Source organism: Acomys russatus, chromosome 19, assembly GCF_903995435.1.
Source record: "Acomys russatus chromosome 19, mAcoRus1.1, whole genome shotgun sequence".
Classification (NCBI taxonomy): Eukaryota; Metazoa; Chordata; class Mammalia; order Rodentia; family Muridae; genus Acomys; species Acomys russatus.
The window spans coordinates 51761855-51787569 of record NC_067155.1 but is presented as its reverse complement, the minus strand read 5'-3'; the positions used below and the strand labels follow the sequence as shown (position 1 = coordinate 51787569).

Genomic DNA, 25715 nt, shown 5'->3' with positions numbered 1-25715 from the left:
TCCTCTGTCTCTGACATAGGCATTCTTATAAATTTTGTGTCCATATTCCTGTTTTTTCCTTAAATTATATATTTTTTCATGGGTTAGTTTTGAGCCAAGGGCTATTTTTCAGGCTTTTCTGGTAACAGTAGCTAACTTATTGTACAGAAAAGCCCTGTCAGTTCTCCTCCTGTTTAGTACCCCGTGACAGTGTGTGTCCCCAAACCTTTGGCAATGATGCTTTCTTTCCAATAGATTTTACCTTAGCACAGTGGCAGAATATGACCCAGCAGTTACAAAATTTAAAGGATTAGATAATTAAAAAAAATTTTTTTATTTAACCAGACCTGCATTTGATCCCACCACCAAAATTCTTTAAACAATCAGATAAATAAAAACAAATGTAAAATTTCAGGAACTTAAAACAAAATTTTCCTTTTTTTCTTTTCCAGCTCAACCAAAATGTAAGTTCTTTCCAAAGAAAATTCGTTGGTGAGGTAAAGAGATGTGAAGAATTAGAACGAATATTGGGTAAGTTTATCTTCTATTTTATTTTATTTTTATTTTGGTTTTTCAAGACTGGGTTTTTCTGTGTAGCCTTGGCTGTCCTGAACTTGCTTTGTAGACCAGGCTGGTCTTGAACTCACGGAGATCCGCCTGCTTCAGCCTCCCAAGTGCTGGGATCAAAGGCATGTGTCAGTGAGCCCAGCTTGTCTTACATTTTAATCTAAAGACTTATTTTGTTTTTATTTTTTTGGTTTTTCGAGACAGGGTTTCTCTGTGTAGCTTTGGCTGTCCTGGACTCACTTTGTAGACCAGGCTGGCCTTGAACTCAAACTCACAGTGATCTGCCTGCCTCTGCCTCCCGAGTGCTGGGATTAAAGATGTGCACCACCACGCCCAGCTTTTCCTGTATGATTTTTATAAGCTAAAAACCTTGTGTACTGAGAATACTTATCACTTAACATGAGACTTATTTAGGAACAGAGGCAGGAGATGGCTGACAGCTGGCTCGCTCTCACTTGGTGGTGTTGTAGGGCTTCCTTTGTGAATGGGCTGGGCTGGTGCTCTCTGCTTAACTTTTACAACCCAGTAGCCCATTCTGTTCATCTCTAAAATCTGTAAGATTTACCCCAAAGCTGTCTAGGTGTGAGAGAGTCTTGAGCCATGCTCGATTTCTGATTGTTAATTGTTACATAAGTATCTTTTTTAAATTAGGGATTATATCTTTTTTAATTCTTTAAAAATTTCACACACACACACATATACACAGACACACATACACACATACACACACACACACACACACACAGTGTATCCCTCCATTTCCCCCCAACTGCCACCCCCCAGTTCCTCCAGACACTTCCCTCTCCAACTTCCTGTTCTGTTTCTCTTTAATGACTTACCAAGTCCACTTAGTGGCACCCATGGGTCCGTGGAGGTTGGGTGTCCACAAGAACATAGACAATTGACTGGTGGCCATCTCCCCAGAGGAGAGTGACCCTGCCCGTACCATGTGCCGTCAGTCTCTAATGGCTCCTCAGCTAGGGACTCCCCTTCATTAGAGATCTTCTCTCTCTGTCTCTGTCTCTGTGTCTCTCTGTCTCTCTGTCTCTCTGTCTCTGTCTCTCTGTCTCTTTCTCTCTTTGTCTCTCTGTCTCTGTCTCTGTTTCTGTCTCTCTCTCTCTGTTTTTGTGGTACCGTGGGGTGGTAAAGGTCTCACGTAGCCCAGGCTGGCCTCAATATATAGCTGAGGTGGACCTTGAACTCCTGACCCTACTGCCTTTTCCTCCCATGTGCAGGGATGACAGGCCTGAGCAGTAACACTCAACTTTTTAAGATGTATTTTATTATTTTTAATTGTGTGTAATTGTTTTTGTTTGTCTGTGTGCCCTTGGAGATCAGACATGTGCTGTGTCCCCTAGAACTGGAGTTACAGGTGGGTGTGAGCTGCCCCCTGTAGGAGCTGGGGATGGAACTTCGGTCTCCTGGAAGAGCAGCCAGTACCGTTAAGTACTGAGCCATTTCTCTAGCCAACACTTGGATTTTTAGTTAAAGATTTTTTGGGGGGTGGGGTGGGGTGGGGTTGAGACAGGGTTTCTTAGTTTAGCGTTGGCTGTCCTGGATTTGTTTTGTAGACCAGGCTGGCCTCGAACTCACAGAGATCCACTTGTCTCTGCCTCCCAAGTACTGGGATTAAAGATGTGCGCCACCACTGCAGATTGGCTCTAGTTAAAGTTTTTTTCTTTTTTTGGTTTTTCGAGACAGGGTTTCTCTGTGTAGCCTTGGCCATCCTGGACTCACTGGTTGGCCTCGAACTCACAGCGATCCGCCTGCCTCTGCTTCCCGAGTGCTGGGATTATAGGCGTGCGCCACCACGCCCAGCTAGTTAAAGATTTTTAATATTAACAATAACATTTTTTTAAAAAAGATTTATGCTGGATGTGGTGGTGCATGCTTGTGATTCCAGCACTGGGGAGACAGAGGTAGGCTGATCGCTGTGAGTTTGAGGCCAGCCTGGTCTACAAAGCAAGTCCAGGATAGCCAGGACTACAAGAGAAACCTTGTATTGAAAAACAAAACAAAGCAAAGATTTATTAGTTTTCATTATGTGTCAGTGTATGGATATATATACATTTGGGTGTAGTACCCAAGGAAGCCAAAGAGGGCGTCAGATCTTCTGGAACTGTCCAGTCAGGAGCAGCCTCATGTGGATGCTGTGAACTGAACTGGTTCCTCTCAGGAGCAGAACATTGAGTCAGAGAGATCCATCTGCCTCTGCCTCCTGAGTCCTGGGATTATAGCTATGTTCCACCTTGCCTAATGTTTTTTGTTTTGTTTTGTTTTGTTTTGTTTTGTTTTGTTTTTTGAGACAGGGTTTCTCTGTGTAGCCTTGGCTGTCCTGGAGCCTTTGTGGACCAGGCTGGCCTCAAACTCACAGAGATCAGTGTGCCTCTGCCTCCCAAGTGCTGGGATTAAAGGCCTGCGCCATCGCACCCAGCCACTTTGCCTAATGTTAACAATAACTTTTAGTCATGTGAAATCTCTTGCTTAAGGTGCTGGTTATTTGCATTTTAATAAATTGTGGTATCACATTCCTCATATAAGAGTCACAGAACTGGTCACTTACGTGGAATGAGGCTCCTAAAAGCAGAGGAGAGAGCTGCCTGGACCCTCTCACGGGAGCCTGGCTCTCTGTGACTTTGACTGCAGCTTCCCCCTGAGGACCTCTGGGGGAATGACCGCTTGCTGCCTCTGGTGAGGGTACAGGTCTGCACCTCCGGTGTGTTCCTTCCACAGGAAGAGGTACCCAACATGTTTTAGGGACTGAAAGGAGCTGGGGAGCTCTAGCCAGTGTGTACTTGTCTCTTTGAAGGAAGCTGCAGGAGGTAACAGGGACAGGCAGGATCTGTGCACACAATATGTTGGGGGTCTGTCAGGGTTCTGATCGCAAAGTGTCACAGTGAGATTGTCTGACGATGCCTCTTATTTTCAGTGTACCTGGTGCAGGAAATTACCAGAGCTGATATTCCCCTGCCTGAGGAAGAGGCCAGTCCTCCTGCACCACCTCTTAAACATGTTCTAGAAATGCAGGTAAGTCGCTCCTGAAGTCACTGTCAGCAAAAGTTCCAGGGTTGCCTGGTTACCTTCACAGCGCCTGACGCATCTTTGCCTCTCTTCCCTGAGCTGTGTCCTGAAATAGAGAACAGTGGTGTAGCTCACCCTGGGTGAACCAGAACTCAGTTTTTTCTGGCTGTAGAGGGCCACTGCTGGAGGGAGGGTGAGGATAAAGCAGTGTATTAGGAGGGTTCAGGATGCTCACCCTAGGATGACCCGTCCTTGCACCCCTGTCCCTGCACCCGTGCTAGGGGCTACAGGCCTGGGCCTTCATGGTGACATGACCTCACCTCTCCTATGAACACTGGGTGCTGTCTTGAGGCTCCAGACTTTTTTTTCCCCCCTTGAGACAAGGTCTCAGTGTGTAGCCCTGGCTGGCTTGGACTTACTTTGTAGAAGAGGCTGACCTTGAACTCACAGCGCTCTGTTTGCCCCTGCCCTTGAGTGCTGGGATTAAAGGCCTGCAGTAGCACACCTGCCCTTCTAAACTGTTCTTGTTAGGGTTTGCCACTCAGAAGAAATATGCTGGCTCAATCACTCTTTTGAAATAATGGCTGTGGTATTGCTGAGGCCCTTCTGTGGCCTGCTGTTCGGTCTGTCTGGGAGGAAGGAGCCAATGACTTGATGAGCCTGTGCCAAGCATGGCACCCTCCCAGCAGCAGTGGCAGTCCTCTGGTTTGGCTGGATGGCCTGGTTATGGAGGAACTGTGGACAGCGCCTGGTTATGACATAATGGTGACTGTTGAGAGTTTTGGTGACGCAGAGCACAGTAAGGAGGAACAGGAGGCTGCTGGGAAGCAGTTTGCCCTGGCTCAGGGGTCTGTTCTACAGGGTCTTTATCTGTGGCCTGAATACATAGGTGAGCAGGACAAGGACACTTGGTAGTGACCATTGGAGCTTTCTAGACTCGCACCTTGTTGTCTGGAGGGACCGAGCGGAGACTCTTAAGTTGGAGGCAGGAGGATGTGCTCAGAAAATATGGTCACATATTATTTCCATTGCAAACAAAAGGAAATGTAGATTGGGTGTGTCGGATGGACAGGCAGCTGAAAGAAAGCCAGCAGGAAGCGCCTGTGACGCCTGCGACGCCTGCAGGGGCTGGGGTCATGCAGTCAGCAGATGAAATGAGCTGGTGAACCTTGCAGTCTTGATGTGTCCTTATGGCCTGTCCAGCACATTTGCAGCTGGCATTTTGCTGAGCACTGTGGCTCTTTGGAGCCTCCGTGACTGTGGGGTTGTGGGCTGTTCTCCTGCTAAGCCTTGCTCTCACCCGGCGGCGGTGTCCTTGCAGGAGCAACTGCAGAAGCTGGAGGTGGAGCTGAGGGAAGTGACCAAGAACAAGGAGAAGCTGAGGAAGAACCTGCTGGAACTGGTGGAGTACACCCACATGCTGAGGGTCACGAAGACTTTCCTTAAGCGGAACGTGGAGGTAGGTGGGGTGCAGCGGACTGCACTCTGACAGGCCCCACCACTGCCCGTGGGGTTTGTTGTCAGTTCCTTTAGATGTTGCTTTTGTGTTTAGTTTTGAGACCGTCCTGTGTATCCCCTGCTGGCCCCGAACTCTCTGCAGCTTGACTTTGGACTTCTGATCCTTGCTCCTCCGCTTCCCCTGTCCTGGATTTAAAGCTGGCTTGGTCACACTAGGCAAGCACCCTGCCAGCTGAGCTATCTCTGTAGCCCTGCTAAAATTTACTTTTTTTGTTTTTGAGACCAGGCCTCGCTGTGTAGCCCAAACTGTCCTTGAAATTGGAGTGAGCTCAGGACTGCAGGCGGGAGCTGTAGTGCTTGGCGTAGGTGCGGTTTTGTTTTAGTTAAGTGGTCTGCCTCAGTCTCTGCTTTACTTTAGGCTGGGTGGTATGCCTCTTCCTGTGTTGGTGGTTTTAGCAGGGACACTACTTCCTGCCGTAAGGTGCTTTAGTTCATAGTTGAGAAAAATGTTTTTGTTGTTGTTGTTTTTTTAATTTTTAAAAAAGTGTTTTAAAATATTTTTAATTGCTGGGCAGTGGTAGTACACACCTTTAATCCCAGCACTCGGGAGGCAGAGACAGGCGAATTGAAGTGACTTCAAGCCCAGCCTGGCCTACAAAGTGAGTTCAGGACAGCCAAGGCTATACAGAGAAACCCTGTCTCAAAAAACTAAAAAATAAAGTTTTAAATTTATTTATTTTATGTGTATTGGTGCTTTTGCTGCATATATATTTGTACACTACATGTGTGAGTTACAGAGGGTTGTGGGTCACCATGTGGCTACTGGGAATTGAAGTCAGGCCCTCTTGGAAAGTAGCCAGCACTCCTAGCACTAAGCTATCTTTCTATTGTATTTTATTATTTTACATGTATGGGTGTTTTGTCTGCATATAAACATCTGTGCACCAAGTGTGTGCAATGCTCATGGAGACCACTAGAGGGCATCTGATACCCTGGAACTGGAGTTACAGTTATGAACAGTTATGATGTGAGTGCTGGGAACTGAATCCAGGACCTCCGGAAGAGCAAGCAGCAAGTGCTCTTAACCACTGAGCCATCTCTCCAGCCCAAGCAAAGTGTTTTGTGGGTGTGAGGGAAAAAATTCTTTGTTTTTCCAAAAGGCTGAGTAGAGGGGGCAAGAAGAATCTCCTCACAAGACTGGTGTATGCTGGTGTCATGCAGGTGTGGCTGCCCAGCCTGTGCCACACTGAGCTGTGCATCGGATAGAGCCCATTCCTTCTGAGTTTGCCGTCTCTTGCTCTAGGTGTGACCCTAAATACAGGTACTGTCTTTTGAGCCAGGGTGCAGCCTCACTTAGAACCACTCTCATGTGTGAGTGTCTTCAAGCAGTTCACCTGACAAGCATGGCGGAGTGTCTCTTTCCCTGTCTCAGTGGTCATTTGGTCCTGGTGCTCAGGCTGTACAGTGCCTCTGTGGGCTTGTCTGGAAGCTTGCTGTGGGGATGGAGTCTGTTAACAGTGTGCCTGCCTCCGTGTCTTTCCAGTTTGAACCCACTTATGAAGAGTTCCCCACCTTAGAAAACGACTCTCTGTTGGACTACAGCTGCATGCAGAGGCTGGGTGCCAAGCTGGGGTAGGTGACAGTGAGCGCCAGGCCCTTCCTGAAGAATGGCAGACATGGGCCACTAGAGTGGGTGAATGGGCCGTTTACAGGCGGGGATGGGCGCAGAGTGCGGGGCTGCTGAGAACACTGGGCTCCTGTCCTTAAGCACACAGTGCTGACGGAGCTGGGTGCTGTGGGGATTTCTTGTTGGTATAGTGAGTTGGGGAGAAGCAGCGTCTGTGCTCCCCAGTGTTGACCCCGTGGGCCTGAGGCACCAAGTCCTGTGCTGCAAACATGGGGCTTTTCTGGGTTGACGGTTGGTTTTGGTTTTTTGTTTTCCCTCTATTTGTTCGCCTGAGTGCCCAGAAGTCAGAGGACAAAATACAGGAGTTAGGTCTCTCTTATCTGTGGGTTCAGGAACTGCAGTCAGGCTGCAGGCTTGGCAGTGTGCGCTTCACCACTGAGCCTGCTCGGTGGCTGTTTTCAAATTATGCTTCCAGTGGCCGCTTCTGCCCTCAGTTCTTTTTTGTTTCTTTTGTTGTTATTTCTTTCTTGTCCTTATCCTTATCCTCTTTTTTTTTTCTTTGAGACAAGGTGTCATGTAGCCCAGGCTGACCTCAGACTCACTGTGTAGCTGAGGATGGCCGTGAACTTCTGACCCTCCTGCTTCAGCCTCCAGGTGCAGGGATGGCAGGTGTGTGCCCCAGGCCTGGTGCTGCTCAGGTGCAGAGATGGCAGGTGTGTGCCCTAGGCCTGGCACTGCTGTCTGTCCTTTCTGCTTACCTGACCCAACGAGAACTCATTTCCTTGTATAACTTGGGCCTTTTTTTTTTTGTTTTAAATTTTAGCTAATTTTTTAAATTTATGGTTTTCTTTTTCTACTTGGAATTTTAAAAATTATTATGTTATAATGTTATTGCTTGTCTCTGTATCTGGACACCATGAATGTGCCTGAGACTCACAGAGATCAGAAGAGGGCATTAGATCCCCTTGAACTGAAGTTATAGCCTGTTGTGAGCCACCTCGAGGGTGCTGGGAAGTGAATCCAGGACCTCTGGAAGAACACAGTGCTCTTAGCTACTGACCCATCTCCTGCCCCCTTTTACTCCTCCCCCCTTATCTAGTGTGTGTGTGTTTGGGTTGGTGCATGCTCTGGTATGCACGTGGAGGTCTGAGGACAACTTTCTGGAGCCCGGACTCTCTCCACCTTGTGAGGCGAGGCGTGGCTCAAGCAACCCGCTCATTAAGCAGCTTGCCAGCCTTTTTCTTTTTTGTGTTTCTGGAGATTGAATCCTGAGTTTGGCACATTCTAGGCATGTTCTCTATCACTGAAGCACTTCTCTAGCTAAAAAGGTCTTCTGGTCCTGAGGTCTTCTAGGCCTGAGTTCCTTGTTTGGGCGCCCAGTGAAGATTGCTGTAGAGATATATTCCTTTAGAGAGATTTGTCACATTCACAGGGAGCTGGGAGTGCTGTTAGCCCAGGGTCAGTTTTTCTTTTGCAGAACAAGGTTTTTCTTGGTGTTTGAATTTTTTTTTTTTAATTTTTGAAAGTGATATGGGCTTATACCAAAATCCTGGCTGAATTCTATGCTGTGACTGCGTGCAATCAGGGCAGACTTCTCACAACTTCTCACATGTCCAGAGCCACAGCCGATGTGAGCACATGGCTGCGTAGGCTCGCTCCTTTACTTTGCAGATCATCCCTTATTTAAGGAGCAGCCCTGTGGGCAGGAAGCCACGGTCATGATGGTTCTGCCGTAGCTCCTCGCCCTGCTGGCCCCTGCTACTTGTCGTCTCCCTCCATACTGGCCTTTTCAGGGTCTTCACACCCCAAGTCAGCACACAGCACAGAGCCGCTGGTTATCTGCTTTGGACTTGCAGTTCCAAGACTCACTCAGCTGGCTGTGGAGACGCAGCTTTGACAATACTTAATCCAGCGCGTGAGCGTCTTGCTGCTCGATGGCTCTCACGCAGCTTCTTGGCTTGCAGGAGGTGGAGGTCTTCTCCGTCCTCTGATGCCGGGCTCTTCACTGTCTCCCAGGTTTGTGTCTGGCCTGATCCAGCAAGGCAAAGTTGAAGCATTTGAAAGAATGCTGTGGCGGGCCTGCAAAGGGTACACCATCGTGACCTACGCGGAGCTGGACGAGTCACTGGAAGACCCCGAGACGGTGAGTGCCTGGCGCAGGCAGAAGCTGCGGACTGGCTTTTGGAGAGCCCTGGCTCAGCCTGTGCACACAGCAGCCTTCTGCCTGTGTATGCCATCTTGTGGATACCCAAAGATACGTCTACCTCACGCCTCACACCTAGGCCTGCAGTCCTCCTGTCTCCCATCTCAGGAAACAGCAGCTCCACATCTAAGGCTCAGTCCACAAGCCTCAGACGCCCCGCTTCCCCTCTGCTCCATCCTATCCCCAGATTCGGAGGCTGGACTCAGAAACAAAGGGGGTCTGCTCAGCTTGTCGTGGTTGGGGCCTTGGCTGCACTCTTCTTGCCTCTAGCTTTCAGTGGCCCTGCCGGCACTCCTGCACCTGCCCCGCCTTACCTTGTCTCCTTTCAGCGTCCAGCCAGCCCTGCCAGGGCTTCTCACTCTTAGAATCTTCCAGTGGCTTCCTGTTTACACAGCAGAAAGCCCCGTTCCCTGTGGTGGGTTGGGCCTTATCTGTCCCCAACTGCTCTGTTCCTCTCATCTGTCCGAGTTCAGCTGGCTGCCCCTTTCCCAGCATGCTTCTTTGTGTGCTTTTTCTTTTTGCTCCCGTCTCTTTCCTGGTCCATGTGGCTCTCCCCTTCATCTTCATTTCTCTGCACACGACAGCGTCTTTTCTGGGACCTTCTTTCCCACCTGTTTAGGATGGCCACACACCCCGTGCCTCGCTGCCCGTCAGCCTGGCTTTTTCTGTAGTGTTTACCACCATCCGGCCTAGCGTGTCTCGTCAGCCTGATAGCTCCCTTGGCTCACTGCTGCTAGCCTTGGCAGCTCAGCAGTTTCTGACAAACAGGCAGAGCGCTTCAGTTGTGTTCTCAGTGCGGGGACTGAGCCCAGGCCCTCACTCGCATGAGCCAGCTGAGCGTCACAGAATTCTGTGTTGTTGGGCAGGGCAGTGGTGGTGCACGCCTTTAATCCCAGCACTCGAGTGGCAGAAGCAGGCAGATCACTGTGAGTTCAAGGCCAGCCTGGTCTACAAAGCGAGTCCAGGACAGCCAAGGCTACACAGAGAGACTCTGTCTTGAAAAGCAGGAAAAAAACAAGCCATGTTGTTAAACATCTGTAATGATGGCTGGTTCTCATTATTCGCAGAATTATGTTGTTAGCGTCACTGTAAACACTCAGCAAATCTCATGGTGTGTCTCTGTTCTGGGCAGCGTGGACTTGCTCCTCTAGTCCTGGTCACTTTTCTTCAGTAAGCCACGGCTGGCCTTACTTCGTGTTTCTTAGACTTGTTTCCTTGCATTGGGGACTCTAACTGCACTCCAGCTGGTGCTGAGCGAGCCTCACCCACACAGACTTCCAGAGGGCTGCTCTCACTGCAATCTAGATACGTTCCTTTGGTGGCCATCTTAAACAGTACCCACACCGCAGAAAGCACATACCCGGAAGTCCTGGCAGTGATGGGGAGGGCACTTGGTTACAATTTATGTAAGCTGAAACCACGAGAAGCAGAGCTCGGCCTCATGAGCTTACCCTTTTACTGGGGGTGTCGCTCTGCAGACGCCTGGGAACTGGCATGTGTGCTGACTTGGAGGTTGTGTTGGTGGGCCGGTGAATTGCAGTCACGCTGTGCTGCAGTAAGAGCCGCTGCACCTACTTCCCCAGGCACTGAACTTGGTCTGGAAGAGGGGCGCTGCCAGGGTTGGGGGTGCGCACAGAACTCATTGTTGTTGGCTGTGTTTGTCTGGCAGGGTGACGTGATAAAGTGGCATGTGTTCCTGATTTCCTTTTGGGGAGAGCAGATCGGCCACAAGGTTAAGAAGATATGTGACTGGTGAGAAAAGAGGCTTTCTTGAGTCGGTGTCTCCCCTTTGCTCACTACTGGGAAGGGAGCCTATGCGCTCTCAGGTTCCTCTTAGCTAAGCAGGCTCTCTACCACAGCTACGCCAGGCCTCTGAGTCTCTTGTTTATTTATGCATTTAGGACCTGTTAGGCATGCTAGTTAGTTAGTTAGTTAGTTAGTTAGTTAGTTAGTTAGTTAGTTAAATTGTCGACGATACAGTCTGTAATCACCTAGTGTCAGGCATTGGATCCCTGGAGTTGGAGATACAGGCTGCTGTGAGCCGCCACGTGGGCCTGGGAACTGAACCCAGGTCCTCTCTAGGAGCAGCCAGTGCTCTTAATCCCTGAGCCACGTCTCTAGCCTCAGCTTGTGTCCTTGCAGTAGACATGTTTTAGTGTGACCAGGAAAGCCACAGCAGCTCAGTTAAGCCCCTTCTGCCTTTACCTGGTTGCTGGGAGGTATTTCCAGATGGCTGCCCCAGAAGGGAAAGGCTTGGCTCAGCAGGCAGAGCTTGGCGACCACTGTTTTGTGTCTGGGTGTCTGAGGCCAGGGCGCGCGCAAGACAGATGCGGCTCAGCCTGAACAGTGTCAACCAGAAACAGTGCCAGCAAACATGAGCTTAGGTCCTCCTGCCTCTGCCTCCTGAGTGCTGGGTGACAGACTGTGCCACCACCATCCTGGCCTGTCATTTATGGTGTACTTTCAGCCTGCTTGGTAGGTCTCACCTTGAAGGTGTTGGTGCCTTGTAGGAGGGCAGGATTGGGAATAGGCTTCCTGGAATCACAGTGGGTTTGGATCTGGGGTGTTTTGAGACCCATTTACTCTAGCAGCCTGCTGAGCTGCATGCAGGGCCTCCCACAGCAGCTGTGGCTGTGTCACTGCTGAGCTGCATGCAAGGCCTCCCACAGCAGCTGTGGCTGTGTCACGGAGGACTGCCCTGCCTGCTGCAGGAGGCGCTGTGCCTGGCATGAGTGGATGCTGGTGCTGGCGTTAGAAGCAGCCCTTCTCGTTCCTCCAGACTGTTGAATTCTGTCTCTAGTTACCACTGCCATGTCTACCCGTATCCAAACACGGCTGAGGAGCGCAGGGAGATTCAAGAGGGGCTGAATACTCGGATCCAAGACCTTTACACTGTGAGTAAGCGGGGGTGGGGGTGGGGCATCTGCTTCTCTGTCCACCTGCTAGCTGCTTATGGGTGCTTAACATGTATTCCTGACTATGGAGGCATCTGTTTTGCAGCCTCAAACTCAGGGAGTAGTGAAGGGACTTCGAGAAGCCCCTTGTGTCTCTTTGGTATGCTGGGTTGTCATTTGACCATGGAAGACAGGCTCTAGTGGTGGGTGTCACCCTACCCGCCTGTTTAACTGTGAGTTTCTCTAATGGCACTGAGGAGTCTTGAGCACTGACAGGAAGCAGACTTCTACACATGGAAATGGAAGGGCTGGAGCTGGGAGCTTCCAGGGGTACGGGCTAGGCCCTGCCTAAGTGTGGGTGAGAGTCAAAGGGATGTTTGGGCCAGACGGGTCACCCTTCTGTCAAGCCACCACTAGCGACAGGATGTCTAAATTCTTCCTGTGCCCTTGGGCTCTGTTCTTGGAGGCCACCTGGCGTGCTGCCTTGCTGAGCTGGTGGTCTCTGACCATACCTGGTGTTACTGCCAAGGGAGCGGGTGCCTGGGATGATCTTCCTCGGGAGAGTTCCCCAAAGGAGGTCAAGACAAGAAGTGTGAGCGTAGCCACGAAGCCTGTGTGTGTCCCCACAGGTGTTGCACAAAACGGAGGATTATCTGAGGCAGGTGCTGTGCAAGGCTGCTGAGTCAGTGTGCAGCCGTGTGATCCAGGTGAGGAAGATGAAAGCCATCTACCACATGCTCAACATGTGCAGCTTCGACGTCACCAACAAGTGCCTCATAGCTGAGGTCTGGTGCCCCGAGGTGGACCTGCCAGGCTTACGCAGAGCACTGGAGGAAGGCTCGGTAAGGCTCCCTTCCCCACTAGGACCCTTAGACTCAGGCCACTCAAGGACATGGCATGTCACGGGCTGGATGCGGTACTGCAGACTTGTGATCCCAGGACTAAGGAGGCTGAGGCAGGAGGATGGAGAGTTTGAGGCAGGCCTGAGACCTTGTCTCAAAAACAAAAAAAAACAGAAAAAGTGTTTTCAGAGGGCTGAGAAGGGCTTTGCCAGACACTGCGTTCAGAGAGAGGTGTTCAGGAGTGTGTCTCTTGGGCTCAGAGGTTAAGAGCACTAGCCTTTCTTCTGAAGGTCCTGAGTTCAATTCCCAGCAACCACATGGTGGCTCATATCCATCTATAATGAGATCTGGTGCCCTCTTCTGGCCTGCAGGCTTACATGCAGGCAGAACACTGTGTAAACAATAAGAAAAAAATACTTAAAAAATAAATAAATGAAAGAGTGGATCTCTTGGGGCTGGAGAGATGGCTCAGAACCTGAGAGCACTGGCTGCTCTTCTAGAGGGCCCAGGTTCAATTCCAAGCACCCACATGGCAGCTCACAACTGTCTGTAACTCCAGTTCTAAGGGGATCTGCCACCCTCACACAGATAAAACAACAATGCCCAGAGGGGAAGAGTGGATCTCTTGTGAGGGGAAAAATCCTGAGCTGTTTTTGACATTCCCTCCCTGGGCCCTGCTTCAGCTCTGTCCCCTCTGTCACTGTGCTCGGAAAGGGACGGCATGGGGGTAGGGACAGGCAGCCCATCTTTTCCTCTTGTGTTTTAAAATTACCCACCCCACAACCTCTTTTAAATTTTCTTTTCCTTCTTTCCTTCCTTCCTTCCTTCCTTCCTTCCTTTCTTTCTTTCTTTCTTTCTTTCTTAAAGACAGGCTTTCTCTGTGTAGCCGTGGCCTGCCTCTTTTACCTTAGTGCTGGGATTACAGGCGTGCGCCACCATGCTCAGCCTCTCTTAATTTCTAAAGCACTGTGGCCTGTCGTTCACTGAAAGTACAGAGGACGGCAGATGGTGAAATAGCTGCTTGGCACTGGCTCCCTCTAAATAGCAGATTTTGTGTTGTTCTTTCTACGGAGTAAAAACGTCTCTGTTTATATGACCAGATCCTCTTGCAGGCACGCACCTTGGCTTATTAGCTCGTTCTCAGTTTTTGAGGGGCCTTCTAGTTACAAACAGCCCTGCACGGAACAGCCCAGGACCTTTGGTACTTAGCATGTACAGGTCCTCCAGAAGGATTTCCCCAGCTCCGGCTCTTGCTGAGTGAGGCCGGGTTTCTTCCTGCTTGCCCAGGCGCTCAGCTCGCCTGTGTGAGCACACACACCATTGGTCCTTTCCTGCTTGTCCAGGCGCTCAGCTCGCCTGTGTGAGCACATACACCATTGGTCCTTTCCTGGTGCTGGTCCTTTTTCCCCTGTTTTCCATTGTAGTGAGTGTGAATTTCTGGGCAAGTGTAAACAGTGCACTGACATTGAGGGGAAAGCTTACAGAGAATTCTGCCACAGTGATAAAATTTATTTTTTCTGCTGGGCAGTGGTGGCACATGTCTTTAATCCCGGCCTCGGGAGACAGAGGTAGGCGGATCGCTGTGAGTTCGAGGCCAGCCTGGTCTATAGAGTGAGTTATAGGACAGCCAGGGCTACTCAGAGAAACCCTGTCTCAAAAAACCAAAAGAAAAAAATTTTTTTCTTGTTTTAGGTTTTGTTGTTGTTGTTATTATTGTTGTTGTTGGTTGTTTTTTTTTGGGGGGGGCGGGTCTTTTGAGACAGGGTTTCTCTGTGTAGCCTTGACTGTCCTGTAACTCGCTCTGTAGACCAGGCTGGCCTCGAACTCACAGCGATCCGCCTGCCTCTGCCTCCCAAGTGCTGGGATTAAAGGCGTGCGCCACCACCGCCCGGCTAAAGTTATTTTTCTTTTTCGTATATTGGGTAATTTGTAGATGTGCCTAACTTCTCTTTGCTGACTGCTCTAAATTACTTTTCTTGTGCATTGCGTATGTATGTGGGACAGCTTGTAGGGATTCTCTCCTTCCACCGTGTGGTCCTGGGACTGAACTCAGGTCACCAGGCACCAGGCTTGTAGGCAAGCATCTTTACCCACTGAGCCCTCTCACCAGCCCTCTCTTAACCACTTTTAAGAAAGTTCTAGATTTTAGGGTTCCCCTTTCTCTCTTTCCTGTTTGAGATGTGGCCCTGCTCTGCTGGCCTCATATTCAAGACCCTCCTGCCGACACGTCCCGATTGCCAACACCACAGGCCTGGCTCACTTGTCGGTTTTCTATGGCCCTGAGCCCCATCCACCTCATCCTGGCTTTCCACTCCCACTCCCCAGCTCCATCCCACTCTTTCCCAGGGCCCCCGGCTCCAAGCTCTGTCCTCAAGCCACTGTGCTCTGCTTGGATGTTGAGAGTGGCGACTCACTTTGTGAGCATGCACTCCCCCCGTCCCCCAGAGCTCAGCCAGCGTGGCATGTGTTGGTCTGGAGCTGTTCTCATGGACAGTCATGTTTTCTTCTTTCTTTTCTGTGTGGAAGAGAGAGAGCGGAGCTACAATCCCCTCATTCATGAACACAATCCCTACGAAAGAAACGCCGCCCACTCTGATCCGCACCAACAAATTCACTGAGGGCTTCCAGAACATCGTGGACGCCTATGGTGTTGGGAGCTATAGAGAGGTGAACCCAGGTGGGCATCTGGACGAGGCTGGGCTTGTGCTTAGCTCAGCTCAGCTCAACTTTGGCTTTTGTTGGGTTTCTGAGACAGGGTCTACTTGTAGCCTGGACTAGCCTGAAACAATCACAATGTAGCTCAGGCTGGCCCTGAACTCTTGGTGACCTTCCTGTCTCTGTCTCCTGAGTGCTGGGATTACAGCATGTGCCACCATGCCCGGCCTGTTACTTCCTTCTGAGAGGGGAATGAACAAATGTGTGTCAAGCAAGCTCACTGCTGTCACTTCATCAGCATCTACATGATCTCACAGCCCTGTCCCGAGAGCTGTGGGAATGTGTGTGTGTGCGTGCGTGTGTGCGTGCGTGTGTATGTGAAAACTTGCCAACCCTGTGTGTGTGTGTGCGTGTGTGTGTGCGTGCATGCGTGTGTGTGTGTGTGTGTGTGTGTGTGTGTGTGTGTGTGTGTGTGTGTGTGTGTGTGTACATGCTAACTTAAGGCCCTGATCTGTGTCTGCAGCTCTCTTTACCATCATCACCTTCCCGTTCCTGTTTGCTGTGATGTTTGGTGACTTCGGGCACGGCTTTGTCATGTTCCTGTTTGCCCTCTTACTGGTGCTAAATGAGAACCACCCCAGGCTAAGCCAGTCACAGGAGGTAATGCACGCCTGCCGGCCTGTGCACAGCAGGAGCATGGCAGGGCTGGCACGGTTTGACAGAAAGGGCGTTGTGCTTTATTTGCTGTGGTTTTGGTGGGGAATGGTCTTGTTGGTCTCAGGTAGTCCCGCCTGGCCTCAAACTTGTTACATATCGAAGGCTGACCTTGAACTTGTGATCTCCCAGCCTCTACCTCCTGAGTGCTGGGGTGATAGGTGCTCGCCCCAGCCCTGGCTTTGGGTGTAAGTGTGCTCTGTAAGAGGAGTGTGCCTGTCACCCTGGGTAAGACGGCCCCTGTTGTGTGGTTTTCTGGGAAGGCGCAGAGGAGCGCTGGAGTGAGCTTCCCACGAGCCTCCTGTCCAGTGAGTGAGTCTGCTGTCACGGTGTCTCCCCAGATTCTTAGGATGTTCTTTAATGGCCGATACATCCTGTTGCTGATGGGGCTGTTCTCCGTGTACACTGGCCTCATCTACAACGACTGCTTCTCCAAGTCTGTGAACCTCTTTGGCTCTGCGTGGAATGTGTCGGCCATGTACAGCTCCAGCCACTCCCCAGAGGAGCAAAGGAAGATGGTACTTTGGAAGTAAGCGGCCTGTGAACGAGGATGTCACAGATGGGCTATGCCTTTCCCAAGCCCCTTGCTCCCCACATGGCGACCCTGCTCTGCCCTCTCTTTCAGTGACAGCACCATCAGGCACAGCAGGACGTTGCAGCTGGACCCAAACATCCCCGGCGTTTTCCGAGGCCCGTACCCTTTCGGCATTGACCCTGTGAGTGCATCCTTCCCTGTGCCTCTGGTGAAGGGAGGTGCTGGGGTGCTGTGCCTCTCTGTAAGTGTGGTTAGTGGAGCAAGCGGCCTGCACCTGGGGAGGCAGGTCAGTGCAGAGGGGACAGCAGAGCCATGTGGCTGTGGTCCTATCTCCTGGCAGAAGTGACCCTTGGTGGACAACACACAGGCTCTTGAACGGCTTCGTTGTTTGGGTGAATTGCCTTTGGTCTAGAGAAGAAGGTGAGGGGCTGAGGTGGCCCCAGGGTGGTGCCAGGCTTCTTCTATCCCAGGAGAGGGTTCAGCAGGCTGATCTCTGTGGGCCAAGCGTTTGGACCAGTGTCCTGCAGACTTTCTGAGTTGTCCTGAAAGTGGATCTGGCTGGGAAGGTGTGGGTGAGGCTGTTCGAGGGACGCACACGACATAGTGGGTCTCAGATCCAAAGTCTCAAGTGTCCTCAGTCCTGTCCAGGGTGTCATTTGTATACTTAGACCAAGTCTGCAGTCTGAACGTGATCCAAAAGCTGAGTAGCATTCACAGCGTGTTAAGCTGCCCAACTCTGCAACCAGATCTAGTCAGGCCCAGCCCTGGCTCAGGGGAGGCAGGCTCCCTGCTTTTGACTCTGAGGCCAGCCTGGGGAAGTCAGTTGAAAGCATCAAGAGCAACTGTCATTTTGGAGCTCTCCAGCGCTGCTGGTGGGACCTACATTGCTTCTGTTTGATTTGGTCCTCAGATTTGGAACCTGGCCACAAATCGCCTCACCTTCCTCAATTCCTTCAAGATGAAAATGTCTGTGATTTTAGGAATTATTCACATGACTTTTGGTGTCATCCTGGGAATATTTAACCACTTGTAAGTACTTGTCTTGTTGTGCAGTTTTCATTTTCTTACTCCTCCACTTTCCAAGAGTTGGGATTACAGGTGTGAGCCAGTGTGCCTGGCTCAGCGGTTCTGAAATCTGTGTTTGTAAACCCATTTTGTCACTCTTAGGGCTTGAAAAAATCATTTGTTTAATTACATATTTTTTATATTTATTTGCTGAGAGGAGGGAGCTGGTGTACATCACAGCACCTGTGTGGAGTCAGGGGACAACTTTTGGGTTTAGTTCTCCACCATGCGTGGAGCCAGGGGATTGAACTCAGGTCATCAGGCTTGCCAGCAAATGCTTTTACCAACTGAACCATCTCTCCACCACCACCCCTTTCATGTACATATGTATGGTATGTGTGTGTGCATGCACACTTGTGTGAACATGTGATTGTCAGGGGACAGTTTTTTCTTTTTCTACCCTGTGGGTTCTGGGGAATGAACTCAGCTTGTCAGGGAGCCTTTGCCTGCTGAGCCATCTCACCAGCCCTTTGTTTTCTTTCTTTTATTTATGTGCAGATGTCTTAACTGCATGTGTGTCTGGGCACCATGTGAGTTGTGGAGCCCAATGAGGGCATCAGAGATCCTGAAACTGTAGTTACAGATGGTTGTGAGCCACCATGTGGGTGCTGCGAATTAATTCGGGTCCTCTAGAGGAGCAGCTAGTGCTCTCAACCACTGAGGCAGCTCTCTAGCCCCTAAGTTTTCTTTTTCTTTTTAAATATTTATTTATTTATTTATTTATTTGGTTTTTTGAGACAGGGTTTCTCTGTGTAGCCTTGGCTGTCCTAGACTCACTTTGTAGACCAGGCTGGCCTTGAACTTATAGCGATCCACCTGCCTCTTTCTCCTGGGTCCTGGGATTAAAGGTGTGCGCCACCATGCCCGGCTAAATTTTAATTCTTGATGCTAGACTGCTGGCTGGGCCAGGGGCAATTGATCTGATGGTGCCAGGCAGGATGTGGTTCTGTTTTGATTATTTAGCTTTGGAGTTTGGGGGTCAGGGATTCATCCAATTGGTGCATACTGCAAGCTGTGCGCCGTGCTGGCACCATGCTTCTGCAGAGCTGAGTGAGGCCTTTGCCCTCCTGGAGCTCTTGTCCAAGTGATGTGAATGTGGGGTTAGTCCCAGAAGGGAATTTTGTCATATTCCTTGTGTTTGTTTGTTCTAAAGTAGAAAGCTTTCGTTGTTTTGTGGAAGAGCCAGCACCTTTGCAGACTTTCTCCCTGGGCTGACTGTCTCTTCTTAAGGCAAAGCACCTGTTAAAGGTTAAGAGCACCTGTTGCTCTGACAGAGGACCTGGGTTTGATCCCCAGTGGCCACACCGTAGCTCACAACTGTATGGCTCCAGTTCCAGGGACGCTTACACCCTTTTCTGGCCTCTGTGGGCACAAGGTATGCACATGGCCCATACACATGCATCCAAGCGAAACCAGCATTCACATAAACTTAGACACACTTCTTTTTTTCTGGGCAAAATGGCTTTATTAGAGTGCCAGGATCACAGTGGGTCTTAGGAATTAGTATTGGGTCCCTTCTTCTTGCCAAAGGTGGGCACAACATTGGCAAAGCGATGGTTGTACTGCATTCGCCGCTTGGCCCGGCCTGTCGTCTTCTTCTCCTGTTTGGCCACCTTGGGAGTTTGATCTCTCACTTTTCCAACACGAGCCAGGGAACCATGAACTTTACCTCCCAGCATGCGGCCAGCCACTTCCAGAGTGGTCAGGGCCTCTACACCACACTGGCCTGGGGTGGCCTCATCCTCTAGCGGCGAGCCTGCCAGAAGCATGACTTGCTCTTCGGGGGGCAGTGCCTACCAGTGAGGCCACATGAGCTTTGATCTGGGCAACCGGCTCCTGGCCGGTCACCTCAAAGGTGTGTAGTTCCTGGGCACAGATAAAGAGCTGCATATTGGCAACTAACCTGTGGATGGCGCTGCTGCTACCGCGAAGATGGAGTCAAGAAAGAGCCTTACATACACCTTTAAACACTGATTTCATGAAAACTGTTAGGTTTAGATTTTTAAAATCTAATACTCTGAAGCCAGACCCAGTAGCAGCTTGTGTTTGTGTGTGGCTCCCTGATTCTCTCTCTTGTCTGTCTCTTTCCGCTGTGGGTGGATCCACAGCTCTGGCTCAGCACGCACACACTCATGTGGAGCCCTGAGTTGACCCGTGGCACTGTAGCAGCAGAGCCTTTCAATTGCCTCACTCACTCCTCTTGCAGGCACTTTAGGAAGAAGTTCAACATCTACCTGGTCTCGGTCCCTGAGATCCTGTTCATGCTCTGCATCTTTGGGTACCTGATCTTCATGATCATCTACAAGTGGCTGGCGTACTCCGCAGAGACCTCTCGAGAGGCCCCCAGCATCCTGATCGAGTTCATTAACATGTTCCTGTTCCCATCCAGTAAGACACACGGCTTCTACCCAGGCCAGGTGAGTGCTCCTCTACCCAGGCCATGTGAGCGCTCCTCTGCCCAGGCCAGGTGAGCGCTCCTCTGCCCAGGCCAGGTGAGCGCTCCTCTGCCCAGGCCAGGTGAGCGCTCCTCTGCCCAGGCCAGGTGAGCGCTCCTCTGCCCAGGCCAGGTGAGCGCTCCTCTGCCTGGTAGTGACAGCCCTGCACTCAGCATTGTCCACGTTGCCAATGACAGAAAGAATAAACCAAAACCAACAATGTAAAAAGTAGTCTGCTTGTGTTTCTGATTTTCCTTTTTTTTTTCTTTTGAGACAGGGTTTCTCTGTGTAGCCCTGGCTGTCCTAGGTCCTGGAACTCACTCTGTAGACCAGGCTGGCCTTGAACTCACAATGTTTCACCGGCCTCTGCTTCCATAGGCGTGTGTTGCCACTGCCCAGCTTAGTTTTTTTTTTTTTTTTAATTTATTATTTATACAATGTTCTGCCTGCGTGTGTGCCTGCATGCCAGAAGAGGTTGCTGGGAATTGAACTCAGGACCTCTAAGTCATCTCTCCAGCCCTAGATTTTTAAAATTTTTTTTAAATAAAGAAATGCTTCACAGGTTTACATATCATCCTTGCGCAGAGACCATGCTAATCTCTGTATGGTTCCAATATTTTAGTATGCGATGGCAAGACAAGTCCCTGTTTAAAATTTATGTGTGTGTGGGTGCCTGTCCATAGGCCAGAGTCAACTTTGGCTGTTATTCCTCTGGCACCATCCACCTCTTTTTTATTTTTGTGTGTCATGGTCTCTCCCTGGCCTGGAATTGCTAAAGTGGGCTACTGTGACCAGGTTGCTAGCCCTAGGAGCTCAGCCACGGAGGGCTTTGTAAGTGAGGTCTAGGATCTAACTCAGTCCAGACTGTGTCACTTCCTCAAACCTCCATTTAGAATTTTTCTCAAGTTTTTTTTTTTTTTTTTTTTTTTTTTTTTTTTCTCTTTCTAGACAGGGTCTCTCTGTGTAGCCTTGGATGTCCTGGACTCACTGTGTAGACCAGGGACCAGGCTGGCATTGAAGTCAGAAGTCAGCGATCTGTCTGCCTTTGCCTCCCAAGTGCTGGGATTACAGGCGTGTGCCACCATGCCCAGCAAGTTTTTTTATTCCTCTAAAAATATTTCAATGCAATGTTGTGAGTTGGAAGGGTGCGGAGGGTGGCCCTTGGCCGTGGGGACTTGGCAGTTATGTTGCCTGCCGCTGGCCCAGAGTTATCCTGCTTCACTGCAGTGACTCTGTGGCACCTCTCATCCTCATGGACGTCTGTCTGCCTTGCACCAACAGGCGTACGTCCAGAGAGTGTTGCTGGCCCTCACTGTGCTGTCTGTGCCTGTGCTGTTCCTAGGAAAGCCGCTCTTCCTGCTATGGCTGCACAACGGACGCAGTTGCTTTGGCGTGAACCGGGTGAGTGTGTCCCCCAGAGCTGGCTTTAGTTAGAACCTCCCTTGCCATCGGGGTGATACTGTGCCACCACGTGTGAACAGGTGTTTCCTCAGGTCTCCTCACGGCCTCTCCCGGGTGGACGGCCAGAGAGGTGGTTCTGGGTCACAGGGCAGTTCTGCAACTGTATTTTTGAGGACTTGTCACTCTTTTTCTGTAGCGGCGGGAGCATTTTACCTTTCCAGCAGGAGTGACCAGGGTACTACTCGCCATCCTTGCCAACACTGAGACTGTCCACCTTCCTCCATTGCTCCCTGGCAGTCTAAAGCACACGAGGTGTGCATTCTCTTGGAGGCCGTTTGCTCCTTCCCAGAGAGCTGCGTCACAAGAGAAGTGGTTACTTGGGTTGTGTCCCAGCTCTGTGACGTTCCAGGCACTGACACTGTGCTTTTCTCGTTAGAGCGGTTACACGCTTGTGAGGAAGGACAGTGAGGAAGAGGTTTCTCTGCTGGGCAGCCAGGACATAGAAGAGGGGAGCAACCGCATGGACGAGGGCTGCCGGGAAGTGACGTGTGAGGAGGTGAGCTGCGAGCTGACAGGTTGGGGAGGGAGGGAGCTTTTCAGTGGCTGCTTAATGAGGACTGTAGAACAGTGTGACTTCAGGCCAAGCGAGAGCAGAGTGACAAAGGACCAGGGTCCAGCAGTCTGTCCCCTCACACAGACACCCCTGGCCTGGAGCATGAGGCTCTGCTCTGCACATACAGCTGGGAAAGGTTCATTTGGATGCTGGCTAGTCTCCGAGGCCAGCTCAGATGCCCCCGTGGCAGCCGCAGGTGCTTGGGGTGCAGAGAGGAAGCTGAAGCTTGAGTAGACTGGGGAGCTGGTGTTGGGAGATGGGTTGGGGAGCCCCACAGTCCCCCCAAGAGCAGGGCTCACATCTTGGATCTGCTGATTGTAGCTTTCAGCATGCTCTGCCCGGAGGCCGCCAGGGACTCCCAGTGGAGCCATTTGTGATTCAGTGTCTAATGTTCTCTGTTGCCCCTCAGTTTAACTTCGGGGAGATCCTGATGACGCAGACCATCCACTCCATTGAGTACTGCCTGGGCTGCATCTCCAACACCGCCTCCTACCTGCGGCTCTGGGCCCTCAGCCTGGCACACGCACGTATGTTGCTTAGCCCTGTGAAGTGTTTAAGCTCCGCAGGTGGTTGGTGATGGACAAGGGCTGTTTGATGTTGGGACCCACCTTCTGATCACACAGGCTGCAGTCCTGGCCTAGGCACAGAGCGCTCTGGGAACTGAGGGCCTGGTGACCCCTGGCACGGTGCTCCCCTCTGTATCGAGTTCCTGAGTGCGTCCTAGCCATTGTTCTACACTAAATGGAGTATTTTCTCTCAAGCAAGTGCAGCAGCTGCTCAGCCGTAGTTGAGGCTCCCCGGCAGTCCTCGTGTGCACGGGTCTGCTAATGCACAGCTGAGTTAAATAGCCCTGCTCCTCCAGCACGGCGCATGCGCCACACTGTCTTAGTGTAAGCCTGTGTGTGAAACACACCAGTGTGGGGTGTTCTTAGTCCACAGGCACCTGAGCCTGTGCATTGTAATGAGAAACCGTGTCACTTCTCCAGCCTGGAGGTGACTGGCCACTGACCGCACTCAGTTCACACAGCAAAACACACACAGTTGTGTTGCCCTGCTATTCATGGCAAAGCCCTGTGACAGGACAGAGAGCAAGGCCCTTTGTGTCTCAAGACAGAGTAGGTGCAGAGGCTCCCTTGCTGGCTGCAGACCCAGACTTCCAACAGGCCACTTGTGAGGGTCAGACGGGTCAATCCATCCATCCCGGGCCCGGAGTCAGACAACAGGAGGCCGTGACAGAGCCTCCTAAGATTGCTGTTCTTACAGAGGAAGACCTGGAGATCCCAGGCCACCGATGGGGAGATGTTGCCAGTGGCTGGCTGGTTGTCATTCTTGCAGTCCTGTGGGCAGTGAGAAGGCTTATGTTTTCCAAATGGCTTCGTTTGCAGAGCTCTCTGACGTGCTGTGGGCCATGCTGATGCGTGTGGGCCTGCGTGTGGACACCACCTATGGGGTCTTGCTGCTGCTGCCTGTCATGGCTTTCTTTGCGGTTCTGACCATTTTTATCCTTCTGGTCATGGAAGGGCTTTCTGCATTTCTCCATGCCATACGCCTCCACTGGTGAGTGTGATGTGTGCCCTCAAAACAGTATTTTAAAAATGAAAATGCGGGGCTGGAGAGATGGCTCAGAGGTTAAGAGCACTGGCTGCTCTTCCAAAGGTCCTGACTTCAGTTCCCAGCAACCACATGGTGGCTCACAACCATCTGTAACTAGCTTTGGGGGACCCAGTGCCTCTGGTCTCTGCAGCATCTGCGTTCATGTGCACATATGTACAAGACACATCAAGACAAGGTTTCTCTGTGTAGCCTTGACTGTCCTGGACTTGCTTTGTAGACCAGGCTGGACTTGAACTCACAGCAATCCACTTATTTCTGCCTCCCAAGTGCTGGGATTGAAGGTGTGTGCCACCATGCCTGGTTAAGACACATACTTTTAAAATATAATAAATCTTTTTTTTTTAAAGGATACAGGAGCTGGCAAGATGGCTCAGTAGGTAAAGGTACCTTCCAAGCTGGGGACATCAGTTCAAGCCTTAGGACACACATGGTGGAGGGGGCAAACATGCCCAACAATTGTCATTTAACATTCACATGTATAAGGTAGCATGTGCACCCACTCGTATACATGTGCACATACAAATAACTAATAAAAAACTTCAAAGCCACAATTAAGAAAAAGACATATATTTTTTAAAAAAGGCAAAAGACATACGTATATAAAACCCCTTTCTAAATGCAAGGTTTTTAATGGGTTAGCTCCTTCCTACTCACCTATGAATTAGAGTTCAGAAACAATATACAAGTTTTTTACCAGTAGAAGAAAATTTCTGTCTGTGTATGCTCCATTTTTGTTGTTGTTGTTTGAGACAGGGTTTCTCTGTGTAGCTTTGGCTGTCCTGGACTTGCTTTTTAGACCAGGCTGGCCTTGAACTCAGAGATCCGCCTGCCTCTGCCTCCCACATACAGGTGCCACCATGCCCAGCTGTATATGTTGCCAATTTTTTTTACATTGGGACTGGCAGGTATCACTGTCTGGCATTTATGTATTAGTACCTTCCTTGTTGCTGTGAGGTCAGAGGTCAACTTGCAGGAACTAGTTGTCTCTTTGCTGTGCGAGCCCTGGGGTCAAGTGCCTCCCCCTGAGCCATCTCAGCAGCCCTCCAGAGTATTCTCAGCGCTTCTCAACATGCTGCACTGTGGCTCCAGTAGCCAGTGTGACGGGAGGCCCTGCGTCTCATCCTCTGTGTGTCTGGGTATGAGAGCTGGAGGTTTGCTAGACTTCCTGACACACTCAGGGGTCGGAGGACACATGGGAGACAGGATGGGGCGGGGCAGTATGGCCTGGGGAGAGTGATCAGGTGAGCATGTTTATGCCAAGAGCGCAGAGAGGATGGAAGGATCTTTTAAGGAAGTGTGGAGCCATTCCTTCCCTCACGGTTCAGGGTGCAGTCATGGTGGGAGGCGTGGTGTTTTAATACGTGTTCATTTTTCTTTTTCTAGGGTAGAATTTCAGAACAAATTCTACGTTGGTGCAGGCACCAAATTTGTTCCCTTCTCCTTCAGTCTGCTCTCCTCCAAGTTCAGTAATGCTGACAACATAGCATGATCACATTGCTGCAGCCAACCCACTCTCAGATTTATGGAGAACGATCATGTTACAGAATTCACTCGTCAGATTACGACAGGAAAATTCCACCCTCCTTGATTGCCTTACGACTCAGCCAAATGATTCTGTAAGACGCACCTCTCCCTCATGTTGAAGATTTTCTAAAACCACTTCGGACACAGAAACTTCATTGGTTTTTATTATGAGCAAATATAAGTTAGTGCCAACATTCCTTTAAAGATATTTCTTAAAGCGTAAGATTGAAGGAGAAAAAGCCAGCTCAGCAGCTAGCTAAAAATGGTCATAGATGCCTGACTTCTTTTCAGCTTTAAAAACCATGAAGTTATTCTGTCTGAAGCAGATGCCAGATACTGTTTTCCAACAGCTTGAGTTAAGCCTGGTTTTCCAGATGTTTCTGCTGGGTAGTCAGCGGGTCTCCTTACCCTGCATGCTCAAGATGCCTGTGAGTTCTCGGATGCTCTCAGAATCAGGAGGAGGGCAGTGCGACAGGCCAGGCTTGTTCTAATAATTGGAGGAAATGGGACAGAATAACACAACAGATGGCTCTCCTGCTTGTATATTTTTAAAAGATTCTTGTCCTGT

The 25715-nt window shown here is 50.4% G+C and overlaps 1 protein-coding gene, 1 non-coding gene and 1 pseudogene across 3 annotated transcripts in view; 1 reads left to right on the top strand and 2 right to left on the bottom strand.

The window, feature by feature from the left end:
* Positions 1–25379, top strand: part of Atp6v0a2 (ATPase H+ transporting V0 subunit a2) — a 28570-nt gene extending 3191 nt beyond the window's left edge. Inside the window, exons 2-20 of one of the 2 annotated variants that reach the window (XM_051161441.1) lie at positions 432–510; positions 3476–3573; positions 4889–5026; positions 6569–6657; positions 8669–8795; positions 10525–10607; positions 11656–11749; positions 12379–12591; positions 15118–15268; positions 15770–15906; positions 16302–16489; positions 16586–16676; positions 17406–17524; positions 19767–19977; positions 21277–21396; positions 21833–21952; positions 22419–22536; positions 23395–23566; positions 25007–25379. In XM_051161441.1, the coding sequence (XP_051017398.1) occupies positions 432–510; positions 3476–3573; positions 4889–5026; positions 6569–6657; positions 8669–8795; positions 10525–10607; positions 11656–11749; positions 12379–12591; positions 15118–15268; positions 15770–15906; positions 16302–16489; positions 16586–16676; positions 17406–17524; positions 19767–19977; positions 21277–21396; positions 21833–21952; positions 22419–22536; positions 23395–23566; positions 25007–25112 (2454 nt within the window). In that variant the 3' untranslated portion in view covers positions 25113–25379. Of the gene's footprint in view, positions 1–431; positions 511–3475; positions 3574–4888; positions 5027–6568; positions 6658–8384; positions 8462–8668; positions 8796–10524; positions 10608–11655; positions 11750–12378; positions 12592–15117; positions 15269–15769; positions 15907–16301; positions 16490–16585; positions 16677–17405; positions 17525–19766; positions 19978–21276; positions 21397–21832; positions 21953–22418; positions 22537–23394; positions 23567–25006 lie in introns of those variants that run through there. The other variant, XM_051161442.1, reaches the window with a different exon arrangement.
* On the bottom strand, positions 19016–19450 carry LOC127202717 (FAU ubiquitin-like and ribosomal protein S30; annotated as a pseudogene).
* LOC127204081 (U6 spliceosomal RNA) lies at positions 20536–20640 on the bottom strand. Its single transcript, XR_007832436.1, has one exon. It is a non-coding gene; the product is annotated as a U6 spliceosomal RNA (small nuclear RNA).
* Positions 25380–25715: the final 336 nt, after the last annotated feature.